Source organism: Anguilla rostrata, chromosome 14, assembly GCF_018555375.3.
Source record: "Anguilla rostrata isolate EN2019 chromosome 14, ASM1855537v3, whole genome shotgun sequence".
In the NCBI taxonomy this organism is placed as follows: domain Eukaryota; kingdom Metazoa; phylum Chordata; class Actinopteri; order Anguilliformes; family Anguillidae; genus Anguilla; species Anguilla rostrata.
In genome coordinates, this window is record NC_057946.1 from 31,316,144 (window position 1) to 31,340,258 (window position 24,115).

The 24,115-nt window shown below is 39.0% G+C and overlaps 1 protein-coding gene across 2 annotated transcripts in view; it reads left to right on the top strand.

Moving 5' to 3' along the window:
• The first annotated feature begins 1,533 nt into the window (after positions 1 to 1,533).
• The window catches only part of wu:fb59d01 (uncharacterized protein LOC322379 homolog), a 37,080-nt gene continuing 14,498 nt past the window's right edge, over positions 1,534 to 24,115 (top strand). Inside the window, exons 1-6 of one of the 2 annotated variants that reach the window (XM_064308799.1) lie at positions 1,535 to 1,714; positions 2,534 to 2,728; positions 3,433 to 3,597; positions 4,805 to 4,870; positions 5,100 to 5,175; positions 5,440 to 5,803. In XM_064308799.1, coding sequence (XP_064164869.1) covers positions 1,633 to 1,714; positions 2,534 to 2,728; positions 3,433 to 3,597; positions 4,805 to 4,870; positions 5,100 to 5,175; positions 5,440 to 5,491 — 636 coding nt within the window. In that variant the 5' untranslated portion in view covers positions 1,535 to 1,632 and the 3' untranslated portion in view covers positions 5,492 to 5,803. Of the gene's footprint in view, positions 1,715 to 2,533; positions 2,729 to 3,432; positions 3,598 to 4,804; positions 4,871 to 5,099; positions 5,176 to 5,439; positions 5,804 to 24,115 lie in introns of those variants that run through there. The other variant, XM_064308798.1, reaches the window with a different exon arrangement.

Sequence of the window (24,115 nt, forward strand, 5' to 3'; positions counted from 1 at the left end):
AAGCACACACCAAGGCAAGCGTCCTCATAAGGGTAATTCATGAATGCTGGGTACCTCCAGACATAACATAACATAATATAATGACAGGAACAGGCTGTTCAGCCCAACAATGCTTGCCATTTTCCTAACTGAATTAGTGCTCTGATTACTTGATAGTATCTAACACTGCATCAAGCCTCGTCTTGACAATCCCCAGAGTATCTGCCTCTACTACATGACCTGGCAGGCTATTCTACACATTGACTACTCTCTGTGTGAAAATGTTTTTCCTAATGTCTGCATGGAATCTACCTTTTTTTAATTTCCATTTATGTCCCCTCTTTCTACTAACAGAACTCAACCTGAAGAATCTCTTGTAGTTCACTTTGTTGATCCCCTTTATGAATTTAAAAGCCTCAATCAAATCACCCCTGAGTCTCCTTTTACTAAGCTTGAAGAGTTTAGGCACTTTTTCTCAGGTTTGTGTTTTTAAAAAAAAATTTTTTTATTTATTATTTTTTATTGAGTGCCTTGTGCCTTTGAGCTCATTTTCACTTGTGACCCGCGGTCCACACTTTCAGAACCCCACAGTTTTTACCTGCAAACCAATCACTTGGTCTGTCGATGAACTGCTTAAATCATTCTGTCCCCTCTTTCTAAGCTACTCGTTTTCCACATAGCATATTATTAGCATAGAAATAATTGTTTTTCAGACTAAAGGTCCTAAAATGAATATATTTTAATACACTATGACTCTTCTAGGCTGAATCCTTATCACCAATAATAAAAAAAGTGTCTAATTGAGCTCATTTCCACTTGTGCCGCTGGTCACGGTGCCGCGGGCGAGGCAGACGAGCACGTTTGCTCTCCCGCCTCCCCCGTCTCGTGACCATAAAACGAGTTTTGAAGCGGCCGGGGCGAGAGTTCAGCTCGCCGTGCGCTGGGTATCGATGACGTGGGGCGTACCTGTAACCGCGCAGGGCACTGAAGGGTGGCTCAGTTAGCGTAGCCGCCTGACCGCTAACTCTCGTCACACCCGGAAGTGGAACAAAGGTGCAAAACACACATGGTTCCCAAAATGGTGGCTTTTTTATTTGAAGCTTCTGACTGCATTTTTTTTTTTTGGTGAAAAACACTACAGAGGGTGAACTAGAAGCTTATAGTAAACTGCTCAAATCTGTGTCTTTGTGTAGCGGTGTGTGTGTGTGTGTGTGTTCGTGTCTGTGTTTATGTGTGTGTCCTAGGTCACAGAATGTGGCCCACATAGAGGTCCCCAAAACTCAGTAGAAGCGTTAAATTGTCACAGCATGAAAAAAAAACAAAAAACAATTAGGGTGTGGGAGGGCTGGAAGTAAGGGCTACCACTGCAACCCGTACTTTTCCCAGATGAACTCAACAGGCGACACATCTGAGCAGTTGCTATGCTACCGTCTGGAAGGTCATTTCTATATTTTATTGCGATATGTGACTGAAACCAAAGGGGGGGTCTGACAAAGAGACAACACGCCCTGGTCGTAAAATCTGTTTCCTGATTACGGGTCTAAAGGGCACCGCTCAACGGTAGAAAGAGAGGGAAGACCGAGGCTTTCTGAGAGACGTGCAGTTCGCTCTGACGGTTTAAACAGGAAAGACTTTGCAGCGGAGACACAAAATATGGAGATGAATCTGTACTTAATATTGGGTCTTTTTGGAGTTAACATATTTGCCCAGGCGTTGGACACCACACCATCCTCGCGTGAGTAATACTATGCTTTATCAAGAACATCGCTTAAATTCACTCGAAAAATCACCGGTCACCTGTTCGATCGTTCGAACAGCTCACCACGGCCGCAAAAACAAGCGATCGTGTTTTTGTAGTTTTTTGGGCGCGTTTAACGTTTGGAAATCTTAAACATAAAGCATAGTGCAGTAATTTGGTCATTTTGAGCAAAAAGAGGAAATCGTCGAAAGGCCCTTGTTGTCTTTCTGAGGGAAAGGCGGTATCAGTGTGACAGCGTTCAGGGCCCTGGGCCACCAAGGAGGAAGTGGGGCATTCAGGTGAAACAATGTTCTCACTGCGAACCTTGAACAAAGTACAGAGCCGCCTTAATCACTATCAGCTTCGCTCAAGGAAACGGTGGCAGTGCCTCACCTGGAAATCAAACCTGCAACCCTCGGAGTTAGAAGATTAGTTCCCTGGCCCACTGTCCTACTCCGTCAGCGTTTGGAATAGGGCGTGTGCTAAGCCAAGCCTGCCATCTTTACTGCCTGTATTTCTCCCTGAGATGCTGGTTCTGTCTGGACCTGGGTCAAATACATATTTGTTTTGGATTCAAATCCTTTTCTATGCTTTACTGATCTGGTGTATTGGAACCAATGAAATACTCTTCAAAAGTGCAAACCCTGCCTTCTAGTCATACTGGCAGGCTCAGTTACACAAGACAAGATCAATAGAGTACAGAAAGGTATTTGGATCCAAAACAAATATGTATTTTCCCCAAGTCTGGTTCTGTAGAGAAAAGCAAGAAAAAACCCGTCCCATTTAGGTGACTAAACACTGCATTTCCCTCCGCAGAGGAGCAATGTGGCCACCCCATGGATGAGGGCACCGGAGAGAAGCAGGATCTGAAATTCTACTACTCTAAAGAAAAGAAAGTCTGCGAACCTTTCCACTACAAAGGGATCGGGGGGAACGACAACCGCTTCAACAGCGACATGGAGTGCATGGAGGCTTGCTCTGAAAACTATGCTACTGCCTACCCTGACGGAGGTGGGGAAATGGGGAAGAAGGTGGTTGTGGGGGGTGGAGGGGTTTAAAAGAGCACATTCAAAAGACTGATTTTACTTAAAAGTTATATACTGAGAAATGTTAAAATGATAAATCAAAAAAATTTACCACTTTCACACTTTATATTTTATGAAAGCATTCAGTGTCTAAGCAAATTCTCATGTAGGGTTTCAGGGGTTCAAAAGAGTACATTCTAAAGAGCAATTATATATAAAAGTTATATATTGAGAAATGTTAAAATGCGAAATCAAACATTTAGCACGTTCATGCTTTTAAAAAAAAAGTGTTTAGTGACAAAGCAAATTCATGCAAAACATTTGTATTTTACAACACACACACATATGGTATAATATATGCACACACACGCATGCATGCATACTGCATATACTGTATGCTGTAGTAGATTCCTCGCTAAATGCCTGATAACGACTAAACCAGTATATTCTTTTAGCCTCTGCATTTGACACTGGTTTGAGTAAAAAGCAGCCTGGCATTAAAGGCTTTTATTTTGACAATGGCGGCTCTTCATTGCATATCCTGTCATGGAGCATGTGGCTCCAATCAGGACCGATGTTCAGGTGTTCGTTTTCAGGTGTTCCAGTGTTCAGAGGGGGGCACGGCTGAGGGCTTATGGTGATTTTTTTGGGGTTCCTGACTGAGCCGCGCGCCCCTTTTCTCTCCCACAGCGGAAGTTTGCGAGCTCCCCGAGGACTATGGCCGGTGCAAGGGCAGGCTGCTCAAGTTCTCCTTCAACGCGAAGGAGGGCATGTGCCGCGCCTTCCTGTACAGCGGCTGCGGCGGCAACGGCAACCGATTCGAAACCCGCGAAAAGTGTCTTCAGACGTGCCAGGGTCAGTTCACCCCTTCATCTCACATTCCCTCCATCCTCCATCCCTCCTTCCCTCCTGCCTTCCACCTCCCTCCCCCGCAATGAATACAGCTGGAGCGTAGCTGTGTTGTGTGTGTGGAGTGATGCTTGAATGTGGAGTCTGGGCCATAGGTCTGGGTCCATTTGGTCAGATTCAATTCTGGAGTTACACATATCTGAGTCCATTCAGTATGCAGAGTGTATTTTTTAAAATTCTGGTTGTTTCATGTTCTGGTCCTAAGATTATGATTGGACTTGTTGTTGTTGTTATTATTATTATTATTAGTAGTAGTAGTAGTAGTGGTAGTAGGAGTAATAGTAGTAATAGTAATAGTAGCAGTAGCACTAGTAGTACCAGTAATAGAAATATATATCCTCTTTCATACATATCTGGTCTATCTATTGCATCAGCTCATTTTCCAAACTCAGATTTTTGTAAATTTTAAAGTTAAGACAGCCAATCAAAGCTGTCTTGAGTTGGCTGTCTGACCTCATTTCTACCATCCACTCGGAGAGAGAGGTGGGGCTGTGTTCTGCCAATGATTAGTCACAGGTGAGACTGAAAGTGTGACAACATTTTATGACACGTCACTAAAATCATCCAGTGTTCAAAATGCCGTTAGGCTGAATCAAATGTATGTGACCGGGAAAATATACATTGAGCAACAGGACAATAAACTAAGGGACAGTTCACCTGGGATTTCAATGGAATTAACTACCTACCAGACTACGGAGTTTTTCCACAGTTAGCTAACAGACTGTATTTTGATATGCAAACAGTCGAAACCCTTCTTTCGTTAATACTAATGTACACTGGAGTGTATAACCCTTCTTTTGTTCATGTCAGTGTTGTACCCTGGTAAATACAAAGACTTTTGTCAAAGAATGCAATTTTAAAGACATTTAAACCATTCTGTTTTCATGTTGTTGCCACATACAAGGAACTACATTATGTAATTCACGTTATTTTTCTGGTTATATTTTACTTTCACTTCAACAATAAACCAACTAAAAATGTTTTGCTATCAGAGGCCACCATTGCTGTTTTACTGAGCTTCGCCGTGCAGAGCGAGTCCAGGACACGTCTTTTCAATTCCTCTGTTGTCCACTAGATGTCCCCTTTGCACTAGCTGATCACCAAACATCGTGGACTTGCCCTATGTAATTTTACCGTCTTCTTTTGTGTTTAGGGAAATCTGGTCGATCCGGTGCCGGTGGTTCTGACTCAAATCCCGATGCGTACACCGTCAATAGTGGTAAAATAATGCCCTTTTGTTTAGCACACAAACACAAATTTCACAAAGTTCTGGACACACCCATTGGACTGAATTGACTTATTTGGTTACTTGTCTGACTAAAAATAAAAATGCATTGTTGTTTTAAATATTTAATATTTACACAGTTAGAATTTTGATACAGTTACATAGTTAGAATTTAGTATATGTATGTATCTGTGATTTTTCTTCTTCTCTGTTTTTGTTGTAGGTTTGATCGCCGGAGTTCTGGGTGGATGCATCTTCGCAGTGGCAATAGTCTCTGCCATTGCAGTATTCATAAAAAAGTAAGAAACACTAAAGTCTAAAATTTCTAAATAAAGTCACAAGTCTAAAATTCTCTTTGAGTGACCTCTAGATTAAACATGAGATAAAACACGAGATTCCTTTTCAGCAGGTTAGTGAAATAAGTCTATTGACATTTTTATATTTTATACTAAACATTTCTTAAATGTTACTGTCACTGTGACTTGAAGTACATGCAATTTACATATGTATGACTGAATCCTATTTTATCACTGCATCTTATATATTTTTTTTTTTTTAAACAGCAAAACCAATGGCAGGAAGAAAGTACCCACAAAGGAAATTGAAATGAGCTAGAAGAAATGATATTTCATGAGCCCACACACTTGGGCAGTGAGATGATGCTGATAATTTTGTATTTGACTGTCTACACTATTTTTCACAAAACAATTTGTGTTGTGCATTATTTTTTGTTATATAACTGTTATTGAAACTGTACCAATTATTACATCATAACAGAATTTAGCGAACATGCTCACCTATGTGTAAAGAAATGTTGTTTTTTGAGGCATCAGACTGTTAGACTAGTTTGACCAGTGTTTGACTGGTGATGGCGTGTTTATATCTTTACATTTGTATAGTAAAAACAAATAAAACTAATTGATATTATGGAATTGTGTTCCCATAAATTCTTCCCATTCCCTTAACCCTTGAATGACAATTATTAAGAGCTTTTTGTCTTTGCTTTGAAACTGTTCAGGTTCAAATCTGACCCAGTTTTGACCCCTAAGCATCTCTGTTGGTTCGTCTTCCTAGTGTAAGCCTCTTCCTTCTCTTTTACTTCGTCCTCATCACAGTATTGTCTCTCTCATTTTCCGTCAAATAAATTTTTTTTCCCCCAAATAAATTCTGTCATTTGGGAAAATACGACAGTAGTTTTGTGGCCATGACTGACTGAATTCACAAAGGAATGAAACTATGTGTAACATCATTGTCAATCTGCGGAAGAGTCTGCAGGTCACACGTCAGAGACAGAGGTCAGTAGATGGCGAGCCTGGGTGAAGTCATCATCACGTTCTCATCATCGTGAGCGCTCCTGTTCCCATCTGATCTATCTGATGCTTCTTCAAACACATGACCTGCACCCCCACATCACACTCGGGTGTGGTGACCAGTACAATCACTGCCCCAAGCGTCAGAGTGGTCATGGGCCGTGTGATTGCAGTTCAGAACCCACACGTAGACACTCGCGAGCTGTGATATCATTGCCCTGAGCAGAACCCGTTTTGTCTTGAACTATCTGGCTCGAGCGATAATTTTCAGTAATCTAATAATCTAATCGCATTTGAAATGTCGTTGGTCCGAGAAGCGTATGGAACGCGAAAGCCAAATGCAGTTGATCTGAGGGACATGTTTACAGTTCAATATGCCCTCACTGTTGGTTTGAAAAAAAAAAAAAGCAAAAGAAACCCACCTGCACTTGTGTTTTGACCTAAAATACGTATAGGCCTATATGGTGTGTATGACACTGTGTGGAGTCATGACTTGGATGGATGATTGACTACACTGTAATTCCTGGAAACCTGTTCCATGCACTACTAATTGTCTGAGTAGAAAAAAATACTTACAGGTGCTAATTTACCTTTACCTACTGATTTCCGCCTGTGTACCTTCATGATAATCTGACTGATAAGCAGACTGAAGACTCATCTCTTCAGGCTGCACCTCTCCCCACCCCTCCCTAGCCTATAGTTCAGCTCATTGTACCTAGCTAGGATAATTTGATTATGTTAGTGTATCTGGCAGGATTGTTTTTGTATGATTAGGTGTGATTCCAGTGCTAGTTTGTACTAGGTAGGATTCTTGCTTGCTGAACAAGCTTACTCTACAGGGTTGGAGTCCTGATTGATGTGGTCACTTCTGGCACTACGATCCTTACTTCACTCTAGTGTTTCTTTTGCGCCTCTACATCATGAAACCTATGCACTTGTTGTACGTCGCTCTGGATAAGAGCGTCTGCTAAATGCCTATAATGTAATGTAATGTAATAATCATTACAATTAACCATTTAATGGACCCCGTGAAAAAAACAAACAATGACATCTCTGGTTCCCATTTTCTGAGACCATGAGATTAAGGCTTTGGATTCATCAACATTTGCTCTTAACTTTATAAATACAAGTGTAATGTTTGTCTCTTTATAAACACAGTCTGCCAAATTCATCCTTCCTCAGATAGCTAACTAGCCAAACTGTGATTGTCAGGGAAATAAATAATATTTGCATTTATCGAGAACCAACAAGAGAAAGTTTAACAAATGAAATAAATGTTTGTGTAAAAAAGAACACTAGAAAGGGAAGATCCTGATTGAATCTAGGTCTATGTGCTTTATGTTGGATATGACAACAGAACAACGTTTCCATGTCAATGGGGAATTGACTGTTTTCCTGTAAATGGCCTTATACATGCATGTTTTTCTTAGGGAGACCATGTTTTTAAAATGACCTCATACATATGATTTTGCATTTAAATTGTAGTATTCATGATATTTACCTTGTTTTCCATCCATTTTAAATGGGTTTTCAGGTGTTTTCAATGGCACCAATGGCTTCAAATTAGAGTTTAGGGCTCAAATTAGGGATCAGCTAGGCTTAGGGTTAGGAAAACGGTAAGTCTGACGGTTGAGGCAAGTTTACGGTTGTGTTCAGCAGCTTGAAGAAAGGTTGGGACATGAGTTTTAATGATTTTGAATGAAGCAAAAAAATTGTCTAGTAGCATGTGTACCCATGACCATACAAAATGTCTAATACATGCATGTTTTTCTTAGGGAGAACATTTTTGTTTTTTAAATGAACTCATACATATTATTTTGCATTTAAATTATATTATTCATGCTATTTACCTTGTTTTCCATTAATTTTAAATGGGTTTTCAGGTGTTTTCAATGGTACCAATGGCTTCAAATTAGAGTTTAGCGCTCAAATTTGGGTTCAGCTAGGGTTAGGGTTAGGAAAACGATAAGTCTGAGGGTTGAGGCAATTTTACTGTTGTGTTCAGCAGCTTGAAGAAAGGTTGGGACATGAGTTTGTTATTGATTTTGAATGAACCAAAAAAATTGTCTCGTAGCATGTGTACCCAGGGCCATACAAAATGTCTAATACATGCATATTTTTCTTAGGGAGAACATTTTTCTTTTTTAAATGACCTCATACATATTATTTTGCATTTAAATATAGTATTCATGATATTTACCTTGTTTTCCATCCATTTTAAATGGGTTTTCAGGTGTTTTCAATGGTACCAATGGCTTCAAATTAGAGTTAAGGGCTCAAATTAGGGTTCAGCTAGGGTTAGGGTTAGGAAAACGGTAAGTCTGAGGGTTGAGGCAAGTGTATGGTTGTGTTCAGCAGCATGAAGAAAGGTTGGGACATGAGTTTTATTGATTTTGAATGAACCAAAAACAATGTCTAGTAGCATGTGTACCCATGACCATACAAAATGTCTAATACATGCATGTTTTTCTTAGGGAGACCATTTTTCTTTTTTAAATGACCTCATACATATGATTTTGCATTTAAATTTTAGTATTCATGATATTTACCTTGTTTTCCATCCATTTTAAATGGGTTTTCAGGTGTTTTCAATTGTACCAATGGCTTCAAATTAGAGTTAAGGGCTCAAATTAGGGTTCAGCTAGGGTTAGGGTTAGGAAAACGGTAAGTCTGAGGCTTGAGGCAAGTTTACGGTTGTGTTCAGCAGCTTGAAGAAAGGTTGGGACATGAGTTTTAATGATTTTGAATGAAGCAAATAAAATGTCTAGCAGCATGTGTACCCATGACCATACAAAATGTCTAATACATGCTTGTTTTTCTTAGGGAGAACATTTTTGTCTTTTAAATGACCTCATATACATGAATTTGCATTTAAATTATAGTATTCATGATATTTACCTTGTTTTCCATCCATTTTAAATGGGTTTTCAGGTGTTTTCAATGGTACCAATGGCTTCAAATTAGAGTTTAGGGCTCAAATTAGGGTTCAGCTAGGGTTAGGGTTAGGAAAACGGTAAGTCTGAGGGTTGAGGCAAGTTTACGGTTGTGTTCAGCAGCTTGAAGAAAGGTTGGGACATGAGTTTTATTGATTTTGAATGAAGCAAAAAAAATGTCTACTAGCATCTGTACCCATGGCCATACAAAATGTCTAATACATGAATGTTTTTCTTAGGGAGAACATTTTTCTTTTTTAAATGACCTCATACATATTATTTTGCATTTAAATATAGTATTCATGATATTTACCTTGTTTTCCATCCATTTTAAATGGGTTTTCAGGTGTTTTCAATGATACCAATGGCTTCAAATTAGAGTTTAGGGCTCAAATTAGGGTTCAGCTAGGGTTAGGGTTAGGAAAACGGTAAGTCTGGGGCTTGAGGCAAGTTTACGGTTGTGTTCAGCAGCTTGAAGAAAGGTTGGGACATGAGTTTTAATGATTTTGAATGAAGCAAAAAAAATGTCTAGTAGCATGTGTACCCATGACCATACAAAATGTCTAATACATGCATGTTTTTCTTAGGGAGAACATTTTTGTCTTTTAAATGACCTCATATACATGAATTTGCATTTAAATTATAGTATTCATGATATTTACCTTGTTTTCCATCCATTTTAAATGGGTTTTCAGGTGTTTTCAATGGTACCAATGGCTTCAAATTAGAGTTAAGGGCTCAAATTAGGGTTCAGCTAGGGTTAGGGTTAGGAAAACGGTAAGTCTGATGGTTGAGGCAAGTGTATGGTTGTGTTCAGCAGCTTGAAGAAAGGTTGGGACATGAGTTTTATTGATTTTGAATGAAGCAAAAAAAATGTCTAATAGCATGTGTACCCATGGCCATACAAAATGTCTAATACATGCATATTTTTCTTAGGGAGAACATTTTTCTTTTTTAAATGACCTCCTACATATTATTTTGCATTTAAATATAGTATTCATGATATTAACCTTGTTTTCCATCCATTTTAAATGGGTTTTCAGGTGTTTTCAATGGTACCAATGGCTTCAAATTAGAGTTAAGGGCTCAAATTAGGGTTCAGCTAGGGTTAGGGTTAGGAAAACGGTAAGTCTGAGGGTTGAGGCAATTTCACGGTTGTTTTCAGCAGCTTGAAGAAAGGTTGGTACATGAGGTTTAATGATTTTGATTGAAGCAAAAAAAAAATGTCTAGTTGCATGTGTACCCATGACCACACAAAATGTCTAATACATGCATGTTTATCTTAAGGAGACCATTTTTCTTTTTTAAATGACCTCATACATATGATTTTGCATTTAAATTGTAGTATTAATGATATTTACCTTGTTTTCCATCCATTTTAAATGGGTTTTCAGGTGTTTTCAATTGTACCAATGGCTTCAAATTAGAGTTAAGGGCTCAAATTAGGGTTCAGCTAGGGTTAGGGTTAGGAAAACGGTAAGTCTGAGGGTTGAGGCAAGTTTACGGTTGTGTTCAGCAGCTTGAAGAAAGGTTGGGACAGAGTTTTATTGATTTTGAATGAAGCAAAAAAATGTCTAGTAGCATGTGTACCCATGACCATACAAATGTCTAATACATGCATGTTTTTCTTAGGGAGAACATTTTTCTTTTTTAAATGACCTCATACATATGATTTTGCATTTAAATTATAGTATTCATGATATTTACCTTGTTTTCCATCCATTTTAAATGGGTTTTCAGGTGTTTTCAATGGTACCAATGGCTTCAAATTAGAGTTAAGGGCTCAAATTAGGGTTCAGCTAGGTTAGGGTTAGGAAACGGTAAGTCTGAGGGTTGAGGCAAGTTACGGTTGTGTTCAGCAGCTTGAAGAAAGGTTGGGACATGAGTTTTATTGATTTTGAATGAAGCAAAAAAATGTCTAGTAGCATGTGTACCATGACCAACAAAATGTCTAATACATGCATGTTTTCTTAGGAGAACATTTTTCTTTTTAAATGACCTCATACATATGATTTTGCATTTAAATTTAGTATTCATGATATTTACCTTGTTTTCCATCCATTTTAAATGGGTTTTCAGGTGTTTCAATGGTACCAATGGCTTCAAATTAGAGTTAGGGCTCAAATTAGGGTTCAGCTGGGTTAGGGTTAGGAAAACGGTAAGTCTGAGGGTTGAGGCAATTTACGGTTGTGTTCAGCAGCTTGAAGAAAGGTTGGGACATGAGTTTTATTGATTTTGAATGAAGCAAAAAAATGTCTAGTAGCATGTGTACCCATGACCAACAAAATGTCTAATACATGCATGTTTTTCTTAGGGAGAACATTTTTCTTTTTTAAATGACCTCATACATATATTTTGCATTTAAATTATAGTATTCATGATATTACCTTGTTTTCCATCCATTTTAAATGGGTTTTCAGGTGTTTTCAATGGTACCAATGGCTTCAAATTAGAGTTAAGGGCTCAAATTAGGTTCAGCTAGGGTTAGGGTTAGGAAAACGGTAAGTCTGAGGTTGAGGCAAGTTACGGTTGTGTTCAGCAGCTTGAAGAAAGGTTGGGACATGAGTTTTATTGATTTGAATGAAGCAAAAAAATGTCTATAGCATGTGTACCCATGACCATACAAAATGTCTAATACATGCATGTTTTCTTAGGAGAACATTTTTTTTTTTAAATGACCTCATACATATATTTTGCATTTAAATTATAGTATTCATGATATTTACCTTTTTCCATCCATTTTAAATGGTTTTCAGGTGTTTTCAATGGTACCAATGGCTTCAAATTAGAGTTAGGGCTCAAATTAGGGTTCAGCTAGGGTTAGGGTTAGGAAAACGGTAAGTCTGAGGGTTGAGGCAAGTTTACGGTTGTGTTCAGCAGCTTGAAGAAAGGTTGGGACATGAGTTTTATGATTTTGAATGAAGCAAAAAAAATGTCTAGTAGCATGTGTAACCCATGACCATACAAAATGTCTAATACATGCATGTTTTTCTTAGGAGAACATTTTTCTTTTTTAAATGACCTCATACATATGATTTTGCATTTAAATTATAGTATTCATGATATTTACCTTGTTTTCCATCCATTTTAAATGGGTTTTCAGGTGTTTTCAATGGTACCAATGGCTTCAAATTAGAGTTAAGGGCTCAAATTAGGGTTCAGCTAGGGTTAGGGTTAGGAAAACGGTAAGTCTGAGGGTTGAGGCAAGTTTACGGTTGTGTTCAGCAGCTTGAAGAAAGGTTGGGACATGAGTTTTATTGATTTTGAATGAAGCAAAAAAATGTCTAGTAGCATGTGTACCCATGACCATACAAAATGTCTAATACATGCATGTTTTTCTTAGGGAGAACATTTTTCTTTTTTAAATGACCTCATACATATGATTTTGCATTTAAATTATAGTATTCATGATATTAACCTGTTTTCCATCCATTTTAAATGGGTTTTCAGGTGTTTTCAATTGTACCAATGGCTTCAAATTAGAGTTAAGGGCTCAAATTAGGGTTCAGCTAGGGTTAGGGTTAGGAAAACGGTAAGTCTGAGGGTTGAGGCAAGTTTACGGTTGTGTTCAGCAGCTTGAAGAAAGGTTGGGACATGAGTTTTATTGATTTTGAATGAAGCAAAAAAAATGTCTATAGCATGTGTACCCATGACCATACAAAATGTCTAATACATGCATGTTTTTCTTAGGGAGAACATTTTTCTTTTTTAAATGACCTCATACATATGATTTTGCATTTAAATTATAGTATTCATGATATTTACCTTGTTTTCCATCCATTTTAAATGGGTTTTCAGGTGTTTTCAATGGTACCAATGGCTTCAAATTAGAGATTAGGTTTCAGCTAGGGTTAGGGTTAGGAAAACGGTAAGTCTGAGGGTTGAGGCAAGTTTACGGTTGTGTTCAGCAGCTTGAAGAAAGGTTGGGACATGAGTTTTATTGATTTTGAATGAAGCAAAAAAAATGTCTAGTAGCATGTGTACCCATGACCATACAAAATGTCTAATACATGCATGTTTTTCTTAGGGAGAACATTTTTCTTTTTTAAATGACCTCATACATATGATTTTACATTTAAATTTTAGTATTCATGATATTTACCTTGTTTTCCATCCATTTTAAATGGGTTTTCAGGTGTTTTCAATGGTACCAATGGCTTCAAATTAGAGTTTAGGGCTCAAATTAGGGTTCAGCTAGGGTTAGGGTTAGGAAAACGGTAAGTCTGAGGGTTGAGGCAAGTTTACGGTTGTGTTCAGCAGCTTGAAGAAAGGTTGGGACATGAGTTTTATTGATTTTGAATGAAGCAAAAAAATGTCTAGTAGCATGTGTACCCATGACCATACAAAATGTCTAATACATGCATGTTTTTCTTAGGGCAAACATTATTGTTTTTTTTAATGACCTCATACATATGAGTTTGCATTTAAATGATAGTATTCATGATATTTACCTTGTTATCCATCCATTTTAAATGGGTTTTCAGGTGTTTTCAATGGTACCAATGGCTTCAAATTAGATTTAGGGCTCAAATTAGGGTTCAGCTAGGGTTAGGGTTAGGAAAACGCTAAGTCTGAGGGTTGAGGCAAGTTTACGGTTGTGTTCAGCAGCTTGAAGAAAGGTTGGGAAATGAGTTTTATTGATTTTGAATGAACCAAAAAAAAATTCTAGTATCATGTGTACCCATGACCATGTCTAATACATGCATGTTTTTCTTAGGGAGAACATTTTTCTTTTTTAAATGACCTCATACATATGATTTTGCATTTAAATTATAGTATTCATGATATTTACCTTGTTTTCCATCCATTTTAAATGGGTTTTCAGGTGTTTTCAATGGTACCAATGGCTTCAAATTAGAGTTAAGGGCTCAAATTAGGGTTCAGCTAGGGTTAGGGTTAGGAAAACGGTAAGTCTGAGGGTTGAGGCAAGTTTACGGTTGTGTTCAGCAGCTTGAAGAAAGGTTGGGACATGAGTTTTTATTATTTTGAATGAAGCGAAAAAAATGTCTATTAGCATGTGTACCCATGACCATACAAAATGTCTAATACATGCATGTTTTCTTAGGGAGAACATTTTTCTTTTTTAAATGACCTCATACATATGATTTTGCATTTAAATTATAGTATTCATGATATTTACCTTGTTTTCCATCCATTTTAAATGGGTTTTCAGGTGTTTTCAATGGTACCAATGGCTTCAAATTAGAGTTAAGGGCTCAAATTAGGGTTCAGCTAGGGTTAGGTGGAAACGGTAAGTCTGAGGGTTGAGGCAAGTTTACGGTTGTGTTCAGCAGCTTGAAGAAAGGTTGGGACATGAGTTTTATTGATTTTGAATGAAGCAAAAAAAATGTCTAGTAGCATGTGTACCCATGACCATACAAAATGTCTAATACATGCATGTTTTTCTTAGGGAGAACATTTTTCTTTTTTAAATGACCTCATACATATGATTTTGCATTTAAATTATAGTATTCATGATATTTACCTTGTTTTCCATCCATTTTAAATGGGTTTTCAGGTGTTTTCAATGGTACCAATGGCTTCAAATTAGAGTTAGGGCTCAAATTAGGGTTCTGCTAGGGTTAGGGTTAGGAAAACGGTAAGTCTGAGGGTTGAGGCAAGTTTACGGTTGTGTTCAGCAGCTTGAAGAAAGGTTGGGACATGAGTTTTATTGATTTTGAATGAACAAAAAAAATGTCTAGTAGCATGTGTACCCATGACCATACAAAATGTCTAATACATGCATGTTTTTCTTAGGGAGAACATTTTTCTTTTTTAAATGACCTCATACATATGATTTTGCATTTAAATTATAGTATTCATGATATTTACCTTGTTTTCCATCCATTTTAAATGGGTTTTCAGGTGTTTTCAATGGTACCAATGGCTTCAAATTAGAGTTAAGGGCTCAAATTAGGGTTCAGCTAGGGTTAGGGTTAGGAAAACGGTAAGTCTGAGGGTTGAGGCAAGTTTACGGTTGTGTTCAGCAGCTTGAAGAAAGGTTGGGACATGAGTTTTATTGATTTTGAATGAACAAAAAAAATGTCTAGTAGCATGTGTACCCATGACCATACAAAATGTCTAATACATGCATGTTTTTCTTAGGGAGAACATTTTTGTTTTTTAAATGACCTCATATATATGATTTTGCATTTAAATTATAGTATTCATGATATTTACCTTGTTTTCCATCCATTTTAAATGGGTTTTCAGGTGTTTTCAATGGTACCAATGGCTTCAAATTAGATTTTAGGGCTCAAATTAGGGTTCAGCTAGGGTTAGGGTTAGGAAAACGGTAAGTCTGAGGGTTGAGGCAAGTATACGGTTGTGTTCAGCAGCTTGAAGAAAGTTTGGGACATGAGTTTTATTGATTTTGAATGAAGCAAAAAAAATGTCTAGTAGCATGTGTACCCATGACCATACAAAATGTCTAATACATGCATGTTTTTCTTAGGGAGAACATTTTTCTTTTTTAAATGACCTCATACATATGATTTTGCATTTAAATTATAGTATTCATGATATTTCCTTGTTTTCCATCCATTTTAAATGGGTTTTCAGGTGTTTTCAATGGTACCAATGGCTTCAAATTAGAGTTTAAGGGCTCAAATTAGGTTCAGCTAGGGTTAGGGTTAGGAAAACGGTAAGTCTGAGGGTTGAGGCAAGTTTACGGTTGTGTTCAGCAGCTTGAAGAAAGGTTGGGACATGAGTTTTATTGATTTTGAATGAAGCAAAAAAATGTCTAGTAGCATGTGTACCCATGACCATACAAAATGTCTAATACATGCATGTTTTTCTTAGGGAGAACATTTTTCTTTTTTAAATGACCTCATACATATGATTTTGCATTTATAGTATTCATGATATTTACCTTGTTTTCCATCCATTTTAAATGGGTTTTCAGGTGTTTTCAATGGTACCAATGGCTTCAAATTAGAGTTAGGGCTCAAATTAGGGTTCAGCTAGGGTTAGGGTTAGGAAAACGGTAAGTCTGAGGGTTGAGGCAAGTTTCACGGTTGTGTTCAGCAGCTTGAAGAAAGGTTGGGACATGAGTTTTATGATTTTGAATGAAGCAAAAAAAAATGTCTAGTAGCATGTGTACCCATGACCATACAAAATGTCTAATACATGCAGTTTTCTTAGGGAGAACATTTTTCTTTTTTAAATGACCTCATACATATGATTTGCATTTAAATATAGTATTCATGATATTTACCTTGTTTTCCATCCATTTAATGGGTTTTCAGGTGTTTTCAATGGTACCAATGGCTTCAAATTAGAGTTAGGGCTCAATTAGGGTTCAGCTAGGGTTAGGTTAGGAAAACGGTAAGTTGAGGGTTGAGGCAGTTTACGGTGTGTTCAGCAGCTTGAGAAAGGTGGGACAGAGTTATTGATTTGAATGAACCAAAAAATGTTATAGCATGTTACCTGACATACAATGTCTATACAGCTGTTTCTAGGGAACTTTTCTTTTTAATGACTATAAATATTTTGCATTTAAATATGTATTCATGTATTACCTGTTTTCCATCATTTAATGGGTTTCAGGTGTTTTCAATGGTACAATGGCTTCAAATTAGAGTAGGGCTCAAATTAGGGTTCCTAGGGTAGGTTAGGAAACGTAAGTCTGAGGTTGAGGCAATTTACGTTGTTCAGCGCTTGAAGAAGGTTGGGACATGATTTATATTTTGAATGAACAAAAAAAAATGTCATAGCATGTGTACCATGACCTACAAATGTCTAATACATGCATTTTTTAGGGAGAACATTTTCTTTTTTAAATGACCTCATACAATGATTTGCATTTAAATAAGTATTCAGATATTACCTTGTTTTCCATCCATTTAAATGGTTTCAGGTGTTTCAATGGTACAATGCTTCAAATTAGAGTAGGGCTCAATTAGGGTTCAGTAGGGTAGGGTTAGGAAAACGGTAAGTCTAGGGTTGAGGCAGTTACGGTTGTGTCAGCAGCTTGAAGAAAGGTTGGGACATGAGTTTTATGATTTTGAATGAAGCAAAAAAAATGTCTAGTAGCATGTACCCATGACCATACAAAGTCTAATACATGCTGTTTTCTTAGGGAAACATTTCTTTTTAAATGACCAACATGATTTGCATTAAATATAGTATTCATGATATTTACCTTGTTTTCATCCATTTAAATGGGTTTCAGGGTTTTCAATGGTACCAATGGCTTCAAATTAGAGTTTAGGGCCAAATTAGGTTCAGCTAGGGTTAGGGTTAGAAAACGTAAGTCTGGGTTGAGGCAAGTTTACGGTTGGTTCAGCAGCTTGAAGAAAGGTTGGGACATGAGTTTATTGATTTTGAAAAGCAAAAAAATGTCTAGTACATGTGTACCCATGACCATACAAAATGTCTATCATGCATGTTTTCTTAGGAGAACATTTTTCTTTTAAATGACCTCATACATATATTTTGCATTTAAATTTAGTATTCATGATATTTCCTGTTTTCCATCCATTTAAATGGGTTTTCAGGTGTTTCAATGGTACCAAGGCTTCAAATTAGAGTTAGGCTCAAATTAGGTTCAGCTAGGGTTAGGGTTAGGAAAACGGTAAGTCTGAGGGTGAGGCAAGTTTACGGTTGTGTTCAGCAGCTTGAAGAAAGGTTGGGACATGAGTTTATTGATTTGAATGAACAAAAAAAATGTCTAGTAGCATGTGTACCCATGCCATACAAATCTAATCATGCATGTTTTCTAGGGAACATTTTTCTTTTTAATGACCTCATACATATGATTTGCATTTAATTATAGTTCATGATATTTACCTTGTTTTCCATCCATTTTAAATGGTTTCAGGTGTTTTCATGTACCAATGGCTTCAAATAGAGTTAGGTCAATTAGGTTCGCTAGGTTAGGGTAGGAAAACGGTAAGTCTGAGGGTTGAGGCAATTTACGTTGTGTTCAGCAGCTTGAAGAAAGGTTGGACATGAGTTTATGATTTTGAATGAACAAAAAAATGTCTAGTAGCATGTGTACCCATGACCATACAAAATGTCTAATACATGCATGTTTTCTTAGGGAACTTTTTCTTTTTTAAATGACTCATACATGATTTTGCATTTAAATATAGTATTCATGATATTTACCTTGTTTTCCATCCATTTAAATGGGTTTTCAGGGTTTCAATGGTACCAATGGCTTCAAATTAGAGTTAGGGCTCAAATTAGGGTTCAGCTAGGGTTAGGTTAGGAAAACGGTAAGTCGAGGGTTGAGGCAATTTACGGTTGTGTTCAGCAGCTTGAAGAAAGGTTGGGACATGAGTTTTATTGATTTTGAATGAACAAAAAAATGTCTGTAGCATTGTACCCTGACCATACAAATGTCTATACATGCATGTTTTCTTAGGGAGAACATTTTCTTTTTAAATGACCTCATACATAATTTGCATTTAAATATAGTATTCATGATATTTACCTTGTTTTCATCCATTTTAATGGTTTCAGGTGTTTTCAATGGTACCATGGCTTCAAATTAGAGTTAGGGCTCAAATTAGGGTTCAGCTAGGTTAGGGTTAGGAAAACGTAAGTCTGAGGTTGAGCAATTAGTTTGTTCAGCAGCTTGAAGAAAGGTTGGACTGAGTTTTATTGATTTTGATGAACAAAAAAATGTCATAGCATGTGTACCCTGACCAACAAATGTCTATACATGCATTTTTCTTAGGGAGAACATTTTCTTTTTAAATGACCTCATACATATATTTGCATTTAAATTATAGTATTCATGATATTTACCTTGTTTTCCATCCATTTTAAATGGGTTTTCAGGTGTTTTCAATGGTGCCAATGGCTTCAAATTAGAGTTTAGGGCTCAAATTAGGGTTCAGCTAGGGTTAGGGTTAGGAAAACGGTAAGTCTGGGGCTTGAGGCAATTTCACAGTTGTGTTCAGCAGCTTGAAGAAAGGTTGGGACATGAGTTTTATTGATTTTGAATGAAGCAAAAAAAAAATGTCTTGTAGCATGTGTACCCATGACCACACAAAATGTCTAATACATGCATGTTTATCTTAGGGAGACCATTTTTCTTTTTTAAATGACATCATACATATGATTTTGCATTTAAATTGTAGTATTCATGATATTTACCTTGTTTTCCATCCTTTTTAAATGTGTTTTCAGGTGTTTTCAAAGGTACCAATGGCTTCAAATTAGAGTTAAGGGGTCAAATTAGGGTTCACCTATGGTTAGGGTTAGTGTTACGTTCGCGTGTGGGATGCGGGCGTGCGTTTTTCTCCCCTCTTTCGTTCTGCTCTCTCTCGGTTGCTGTCATTTCCGCAGGAGTCCGTGTGCCGCCCTTCGTTATTCCCATTGGTCATCCCCGCTGTCCATCATCAGAGTTCTCCCGCTCATCCCCCCCATCCGCCAATCAACTCCCTCCTGCAATCATGTCTCCCCCAATCATGCCTCAGCTCTCAATTTAAAATATCCCCATTTCGTTCCTGCAGGAGCCTTCCGTTTCCTCATTTGTGCTGTGTGTTTGGGCAAATGCTAGGTTGTGTGTGTTATTGAGAGAGTTGTGTGGTCTAAAATTTCGTCCTCCCTGTTTCGCTTCAGAGACCAGTGTTAGGTAAGTTCGGGGGCCCCTATACACGTGTTGACACGTAGGGTAAGGGCTCTGTCTAAATACATTAGTTTAGTGGTGGTGTCGCCCCCTGTATTTATGACTGCGGGTCGCAGTTAGGTTAGTTAGACAAGTTTGTTTTCTGCATTGTTAATAGGTTAGTTATATTGCAAAATCGTAGTTAGGGTATTTGTTTGTTATTTTCGGCACCACTCCCTTTTTTTTGTACTGGTCTCGGTCGTGTGTCTTGACGTGTTTTATGTTTGGAAATGTCTGTAAATACTTGTAAATAGCCCCCCCCCACACAGTAAAATCCCTTTCACCGTAGTCCGCCTTGTGTGTCTCATTATTCTCACAAGAAAGCTTATATATATTTAGTTACATCTCCTGGTGCCAAATATCAAACATAATTTAAAATATTGCACCCTTAACCCCTAGAAGGGTCGTAACAATTGGGGGCTCGTCCGGGATATAAGCAGCTTGTGAGGGTAATTCCTTGTGACTATTAACTGGGAAGTGTATACATATATATATATATATACATTTTTTTTTTCTTTCTCCCTGGGAGTTTTGGCTCCGGTTGTGATATATTGGTTGGGTAGTGGCGTTTTACTGTCACCTGTTGGCGGAAGCTGTATTGGTACTTTGTATTTCGTATTGGTATATGGAAACGGTATTTGTTACTGTGTCATAGATTTAGTGTGGATGACTCGCTCTCTCTTAGTTTATGGATTATTGGTGTTGGCTTGTGCCCGATTTGTGAAAGTGAATGTATTCGAGCCGTAGCAAAGGCTTCACTGAGTTGCATAAGAATCCACGCGTTAATGAGTTTCTGCTTCGTCCGTCCTTTTCTACCTTGCGTTCTCTTTGAGGGAGGAATTGGTCCTACTCGCTCGTCATTGGGGTGAGCCTAGAGAACTGTGTACTGGGCGATACAGTGTTTTTGAACTTCGGCAGCATCTGACTGAGCTCGCAGTGGAGCGAGGGATTTTGAAAGTGGAAACGATGGCCACAGAGATGACGGAGGCTGATTTTAAATTAAGACTCGCTGAATTGGAGTTTAAGAAAATACAGCTAGAAAATGACAAGCAGCTTGAACTTGCTAGAATTAATGCCAAGCTCAAAGAGCGAGAATTGGCTTTAGCTGAGGTGAAACAAAAGGATGCGGCACAGCTCAAAGACCGAGAATTGGCTTTAGCTGAGGAGAAACAAAAAGACGCGGCGGCCTATCGAAATCAGCGCTTGAGTTTGGTTACGGAAGGAAAACTTGATGCCTCTGTATTGTCTGTTGAAGGGGAGGATTCTCATTCACCTGTCCATAGTAGCGCTGTGCACAATCTAAAATTGGTTCCTAAATTTAATGAACGTGATTTGGATACCTTCTTTATACTCTTTGAAAGGCTAGCAGCAAACCGAGTATGGTCGGAGGCTGATAAAATTCTTTGCTCCAGTGTGTTGTAGTGGGAAAGGCTCAAGAGGTATTTTCCGCCCTTGATACGGAAACCCTGGCGTCCTATGAGCAAGTCAAGGATGCAATTCTGAAGGCTTATGAATTGGTCCCGAAGCCTACCGGCAAAAATTCAGAACATTTAGACGAGGGGACCAGCAGACTCATGTGGAGTTCGTGCGAGATTTGGTAATCCAGTTCGATCGCTGGAGAAATCCTCCAAAGCCACTTCATACGGGAACTTTGTGATTTGTTAGTCCTAGAGCAATTTAAAAACACTGTGTCAGAGCAAATCGCTACTCACTTGAGCGAGCGTGGCGTACTTAAGCCCATGGATGCTGCGGTGATGGCTGACAATTACGCACTGACCCATAAGCATGGTTTTGGCGGTTTTCGGCCCGTGCAAATAGTCCTCATACCCAGAGTGAGACGCTTACAGGCTCGGCACACTCTAGATCGCCAGTCATGAACCAGACTGGCAGCGGATTTGTAAATCCAAGAGAGGAGCGATTGTGCTTCTTTTGTAAAAAACCTGGTCACCGTATTGCTGATTGCAGGGCATGGCAGAGCAAAAACAAAACATCCCAAGCACTCAAGCCCACGGGTTTTGTTAGAACAGTCTCCCAGACATCTCCCCTGATTGCCCCTGAAAAGAAAACTGACTCTGGCTATGAGCCGTTCCTTTTCGAGGGTCTGATATCTCTTCCTGGTGCGCCGGCTGATCAAAAATCTGTGCGGTTTCTCGAGATACCGGTGCGTCACAGTCGTTCATGTTGGCTGATGTGTTGCCCGTGTCCGAAGTAACTTCCAGTGGCGCGAATGTGATCGTTCAGGGAATTGAGATGGGGTATAAATCTCTTCCGTTACACAGAGTGCATGTTGACACGGAGTTGGCCTCAGGATGTTTTAATGTTGCTGTGTGTTCCGCTCTACCTGTCGTAGGCGTGACGTTTATTATGGGAAACGATATTGCTGGTGGTAAAGTGCGTCCTCTCCCGGAGGTTGTAGAACAGCCCAACATATGTCTTATGTCCCAAGCCATGTCTGAGGTGTTTCCGGCCTGCGTGCTCACTCGTGCTCAAGCACGGAAGCAGGGGGAAGATATTAATTTATCGGAATCGGTGTTCGCACCCCCTGGTGATGTTGATGAGTCAGAAACTGAGTCTCCAGTTTTACATAGCGAGATGCTTAAAACTGAGACCTTACTGAGTGAGCTGGAGGAGGCGAACGAAAGGCAATCGCTTAATTCACAGTCAGAATTGCCCTCTCTTGTACTGCCTGTCACTCGTGAAAATCTTGTTTCTGCTCAGCAGTTTGATCAGTCACTGCGTCAGTGTTTTGACGCGCTGTCACACCCGAAGCGGCCAAAAGATGACCGTAGCTTATTTTGTGGACAATGGAATGTTGATTCGGAAGTGGTCTTCTCCTGTTGCTGCTGGTATGGAGTGGGGCGTGACCTATCAGATTTAGTGCCCGTTGCTTACCGACCAAAGTGTTATCCTTGGCACACGAAAACCCATGGTCTGGTCATATGGGAGTTACAAAGACGATAATCGTGTGCTAAAGCATTTTTGGCCTGGACTTAAAAATGCTGTAGCGAAACACTGTAGATCATGTCATGTTTGTCAGATCACTGGAAAACCTAATCAGGTTATTCCTCCGGCCCCTCTCTGTCCAATTCCTGTAATGGGTGAGCCCTTCCAGCACGTAATTGTGGATTGTGTGGACCCTCCCCAAGGCAAAATCTGGTCAACAGTTCCTCCTTACCATTATGTGTATAGCGACCAGATTTCCTGAGGCTATTCCTCTGCGTACAATTACCGCTAAAACGGTGATTAAAGCACTGACCAAATTTTTCTCTATTTGGTTTCCAAAAATTATTCAGACAGATCAAGGCACTAATTTTCTTTCCAAGCACTTTAAACAGTTCTTACATTCTCTGTCCATTACGCATCGAGTTTCTAGTGCGTATCATCCCGAGTCGCAGGGTGCACTGGAACGGTGGCACCAAACACTCAAGTCTGCTCTCCGCAAATACTGTCTGGAGACAGGGAACAGGTTGGGATGAGGCTGTGCCCTTTGCATTGTTTGCTTTGAGAGAAGCGGTACAAGAATCGTTAGGGTTCAGTCCAGCTGAACTGGTGTTTGGACATGCGGTACGAGGTCCTTTAAAGGTTTTAAAAGAACAGTTTGTCTGATGACTCGTCCTCCCAGTCTAATGTGTTGATTGTGTCAGTCAGTTTAAAGAGCGGTTACACGATGCCTGCTTGCTTGCCAAAGAGGCGCTTTATTCCTCACAAGGGACTATGAAGCGTCGGTATGACGAGAAGGCTGTAGTGCGCTCTTCAAGCCGGGAGATCAGGTCCTGGTGTTACTGCCTGTTCTTGGATCTGCTCTGTCGGCTCGCTTTCTGGTCCATACACTGTGGAAGAGAAACTTAGTGAAACGGATTATGTAATCCGAACACCCGACCGCAAGCGCCAGTCTCGTGTTTGCCACATTAATATGCTCAAAACATATCATGTTAGAGAGACACCCCCGTCGGAGGACGGGAAGGAGGTATTACCTGTTTCTATTGTTAGTCCTGCCCTTATAACCTCCCGTCTATGTTGTGCAGAAGATGAAGATGGTCTTGTGCTTCGAACGCACCTCAACAGTGCGCTAGACTAACAAATTCTGAGTCCTTGTTAAACTTGTCTTCCCATCTGGCTCATTTATTAGATAATCAGTGCGGTGATATAGTTCAGTTAATCGGTGACTATCCGGCACTTTTGGTGACATCCCTCTCAGACAACTGTCTTGCAGCATGACATTGATGTGAATGGCTCGGTTCCCATTAGACAACATCCATACCGTATCAATGCTGTAAAACGGGATGCTATGAAACAGGAAGTGCAGTATCTCTTAGACAATGAATTGGCTAAGCCCAGCTCCAGTCCCTGGAGTTCACCCTGTCTTCTTGTCCCA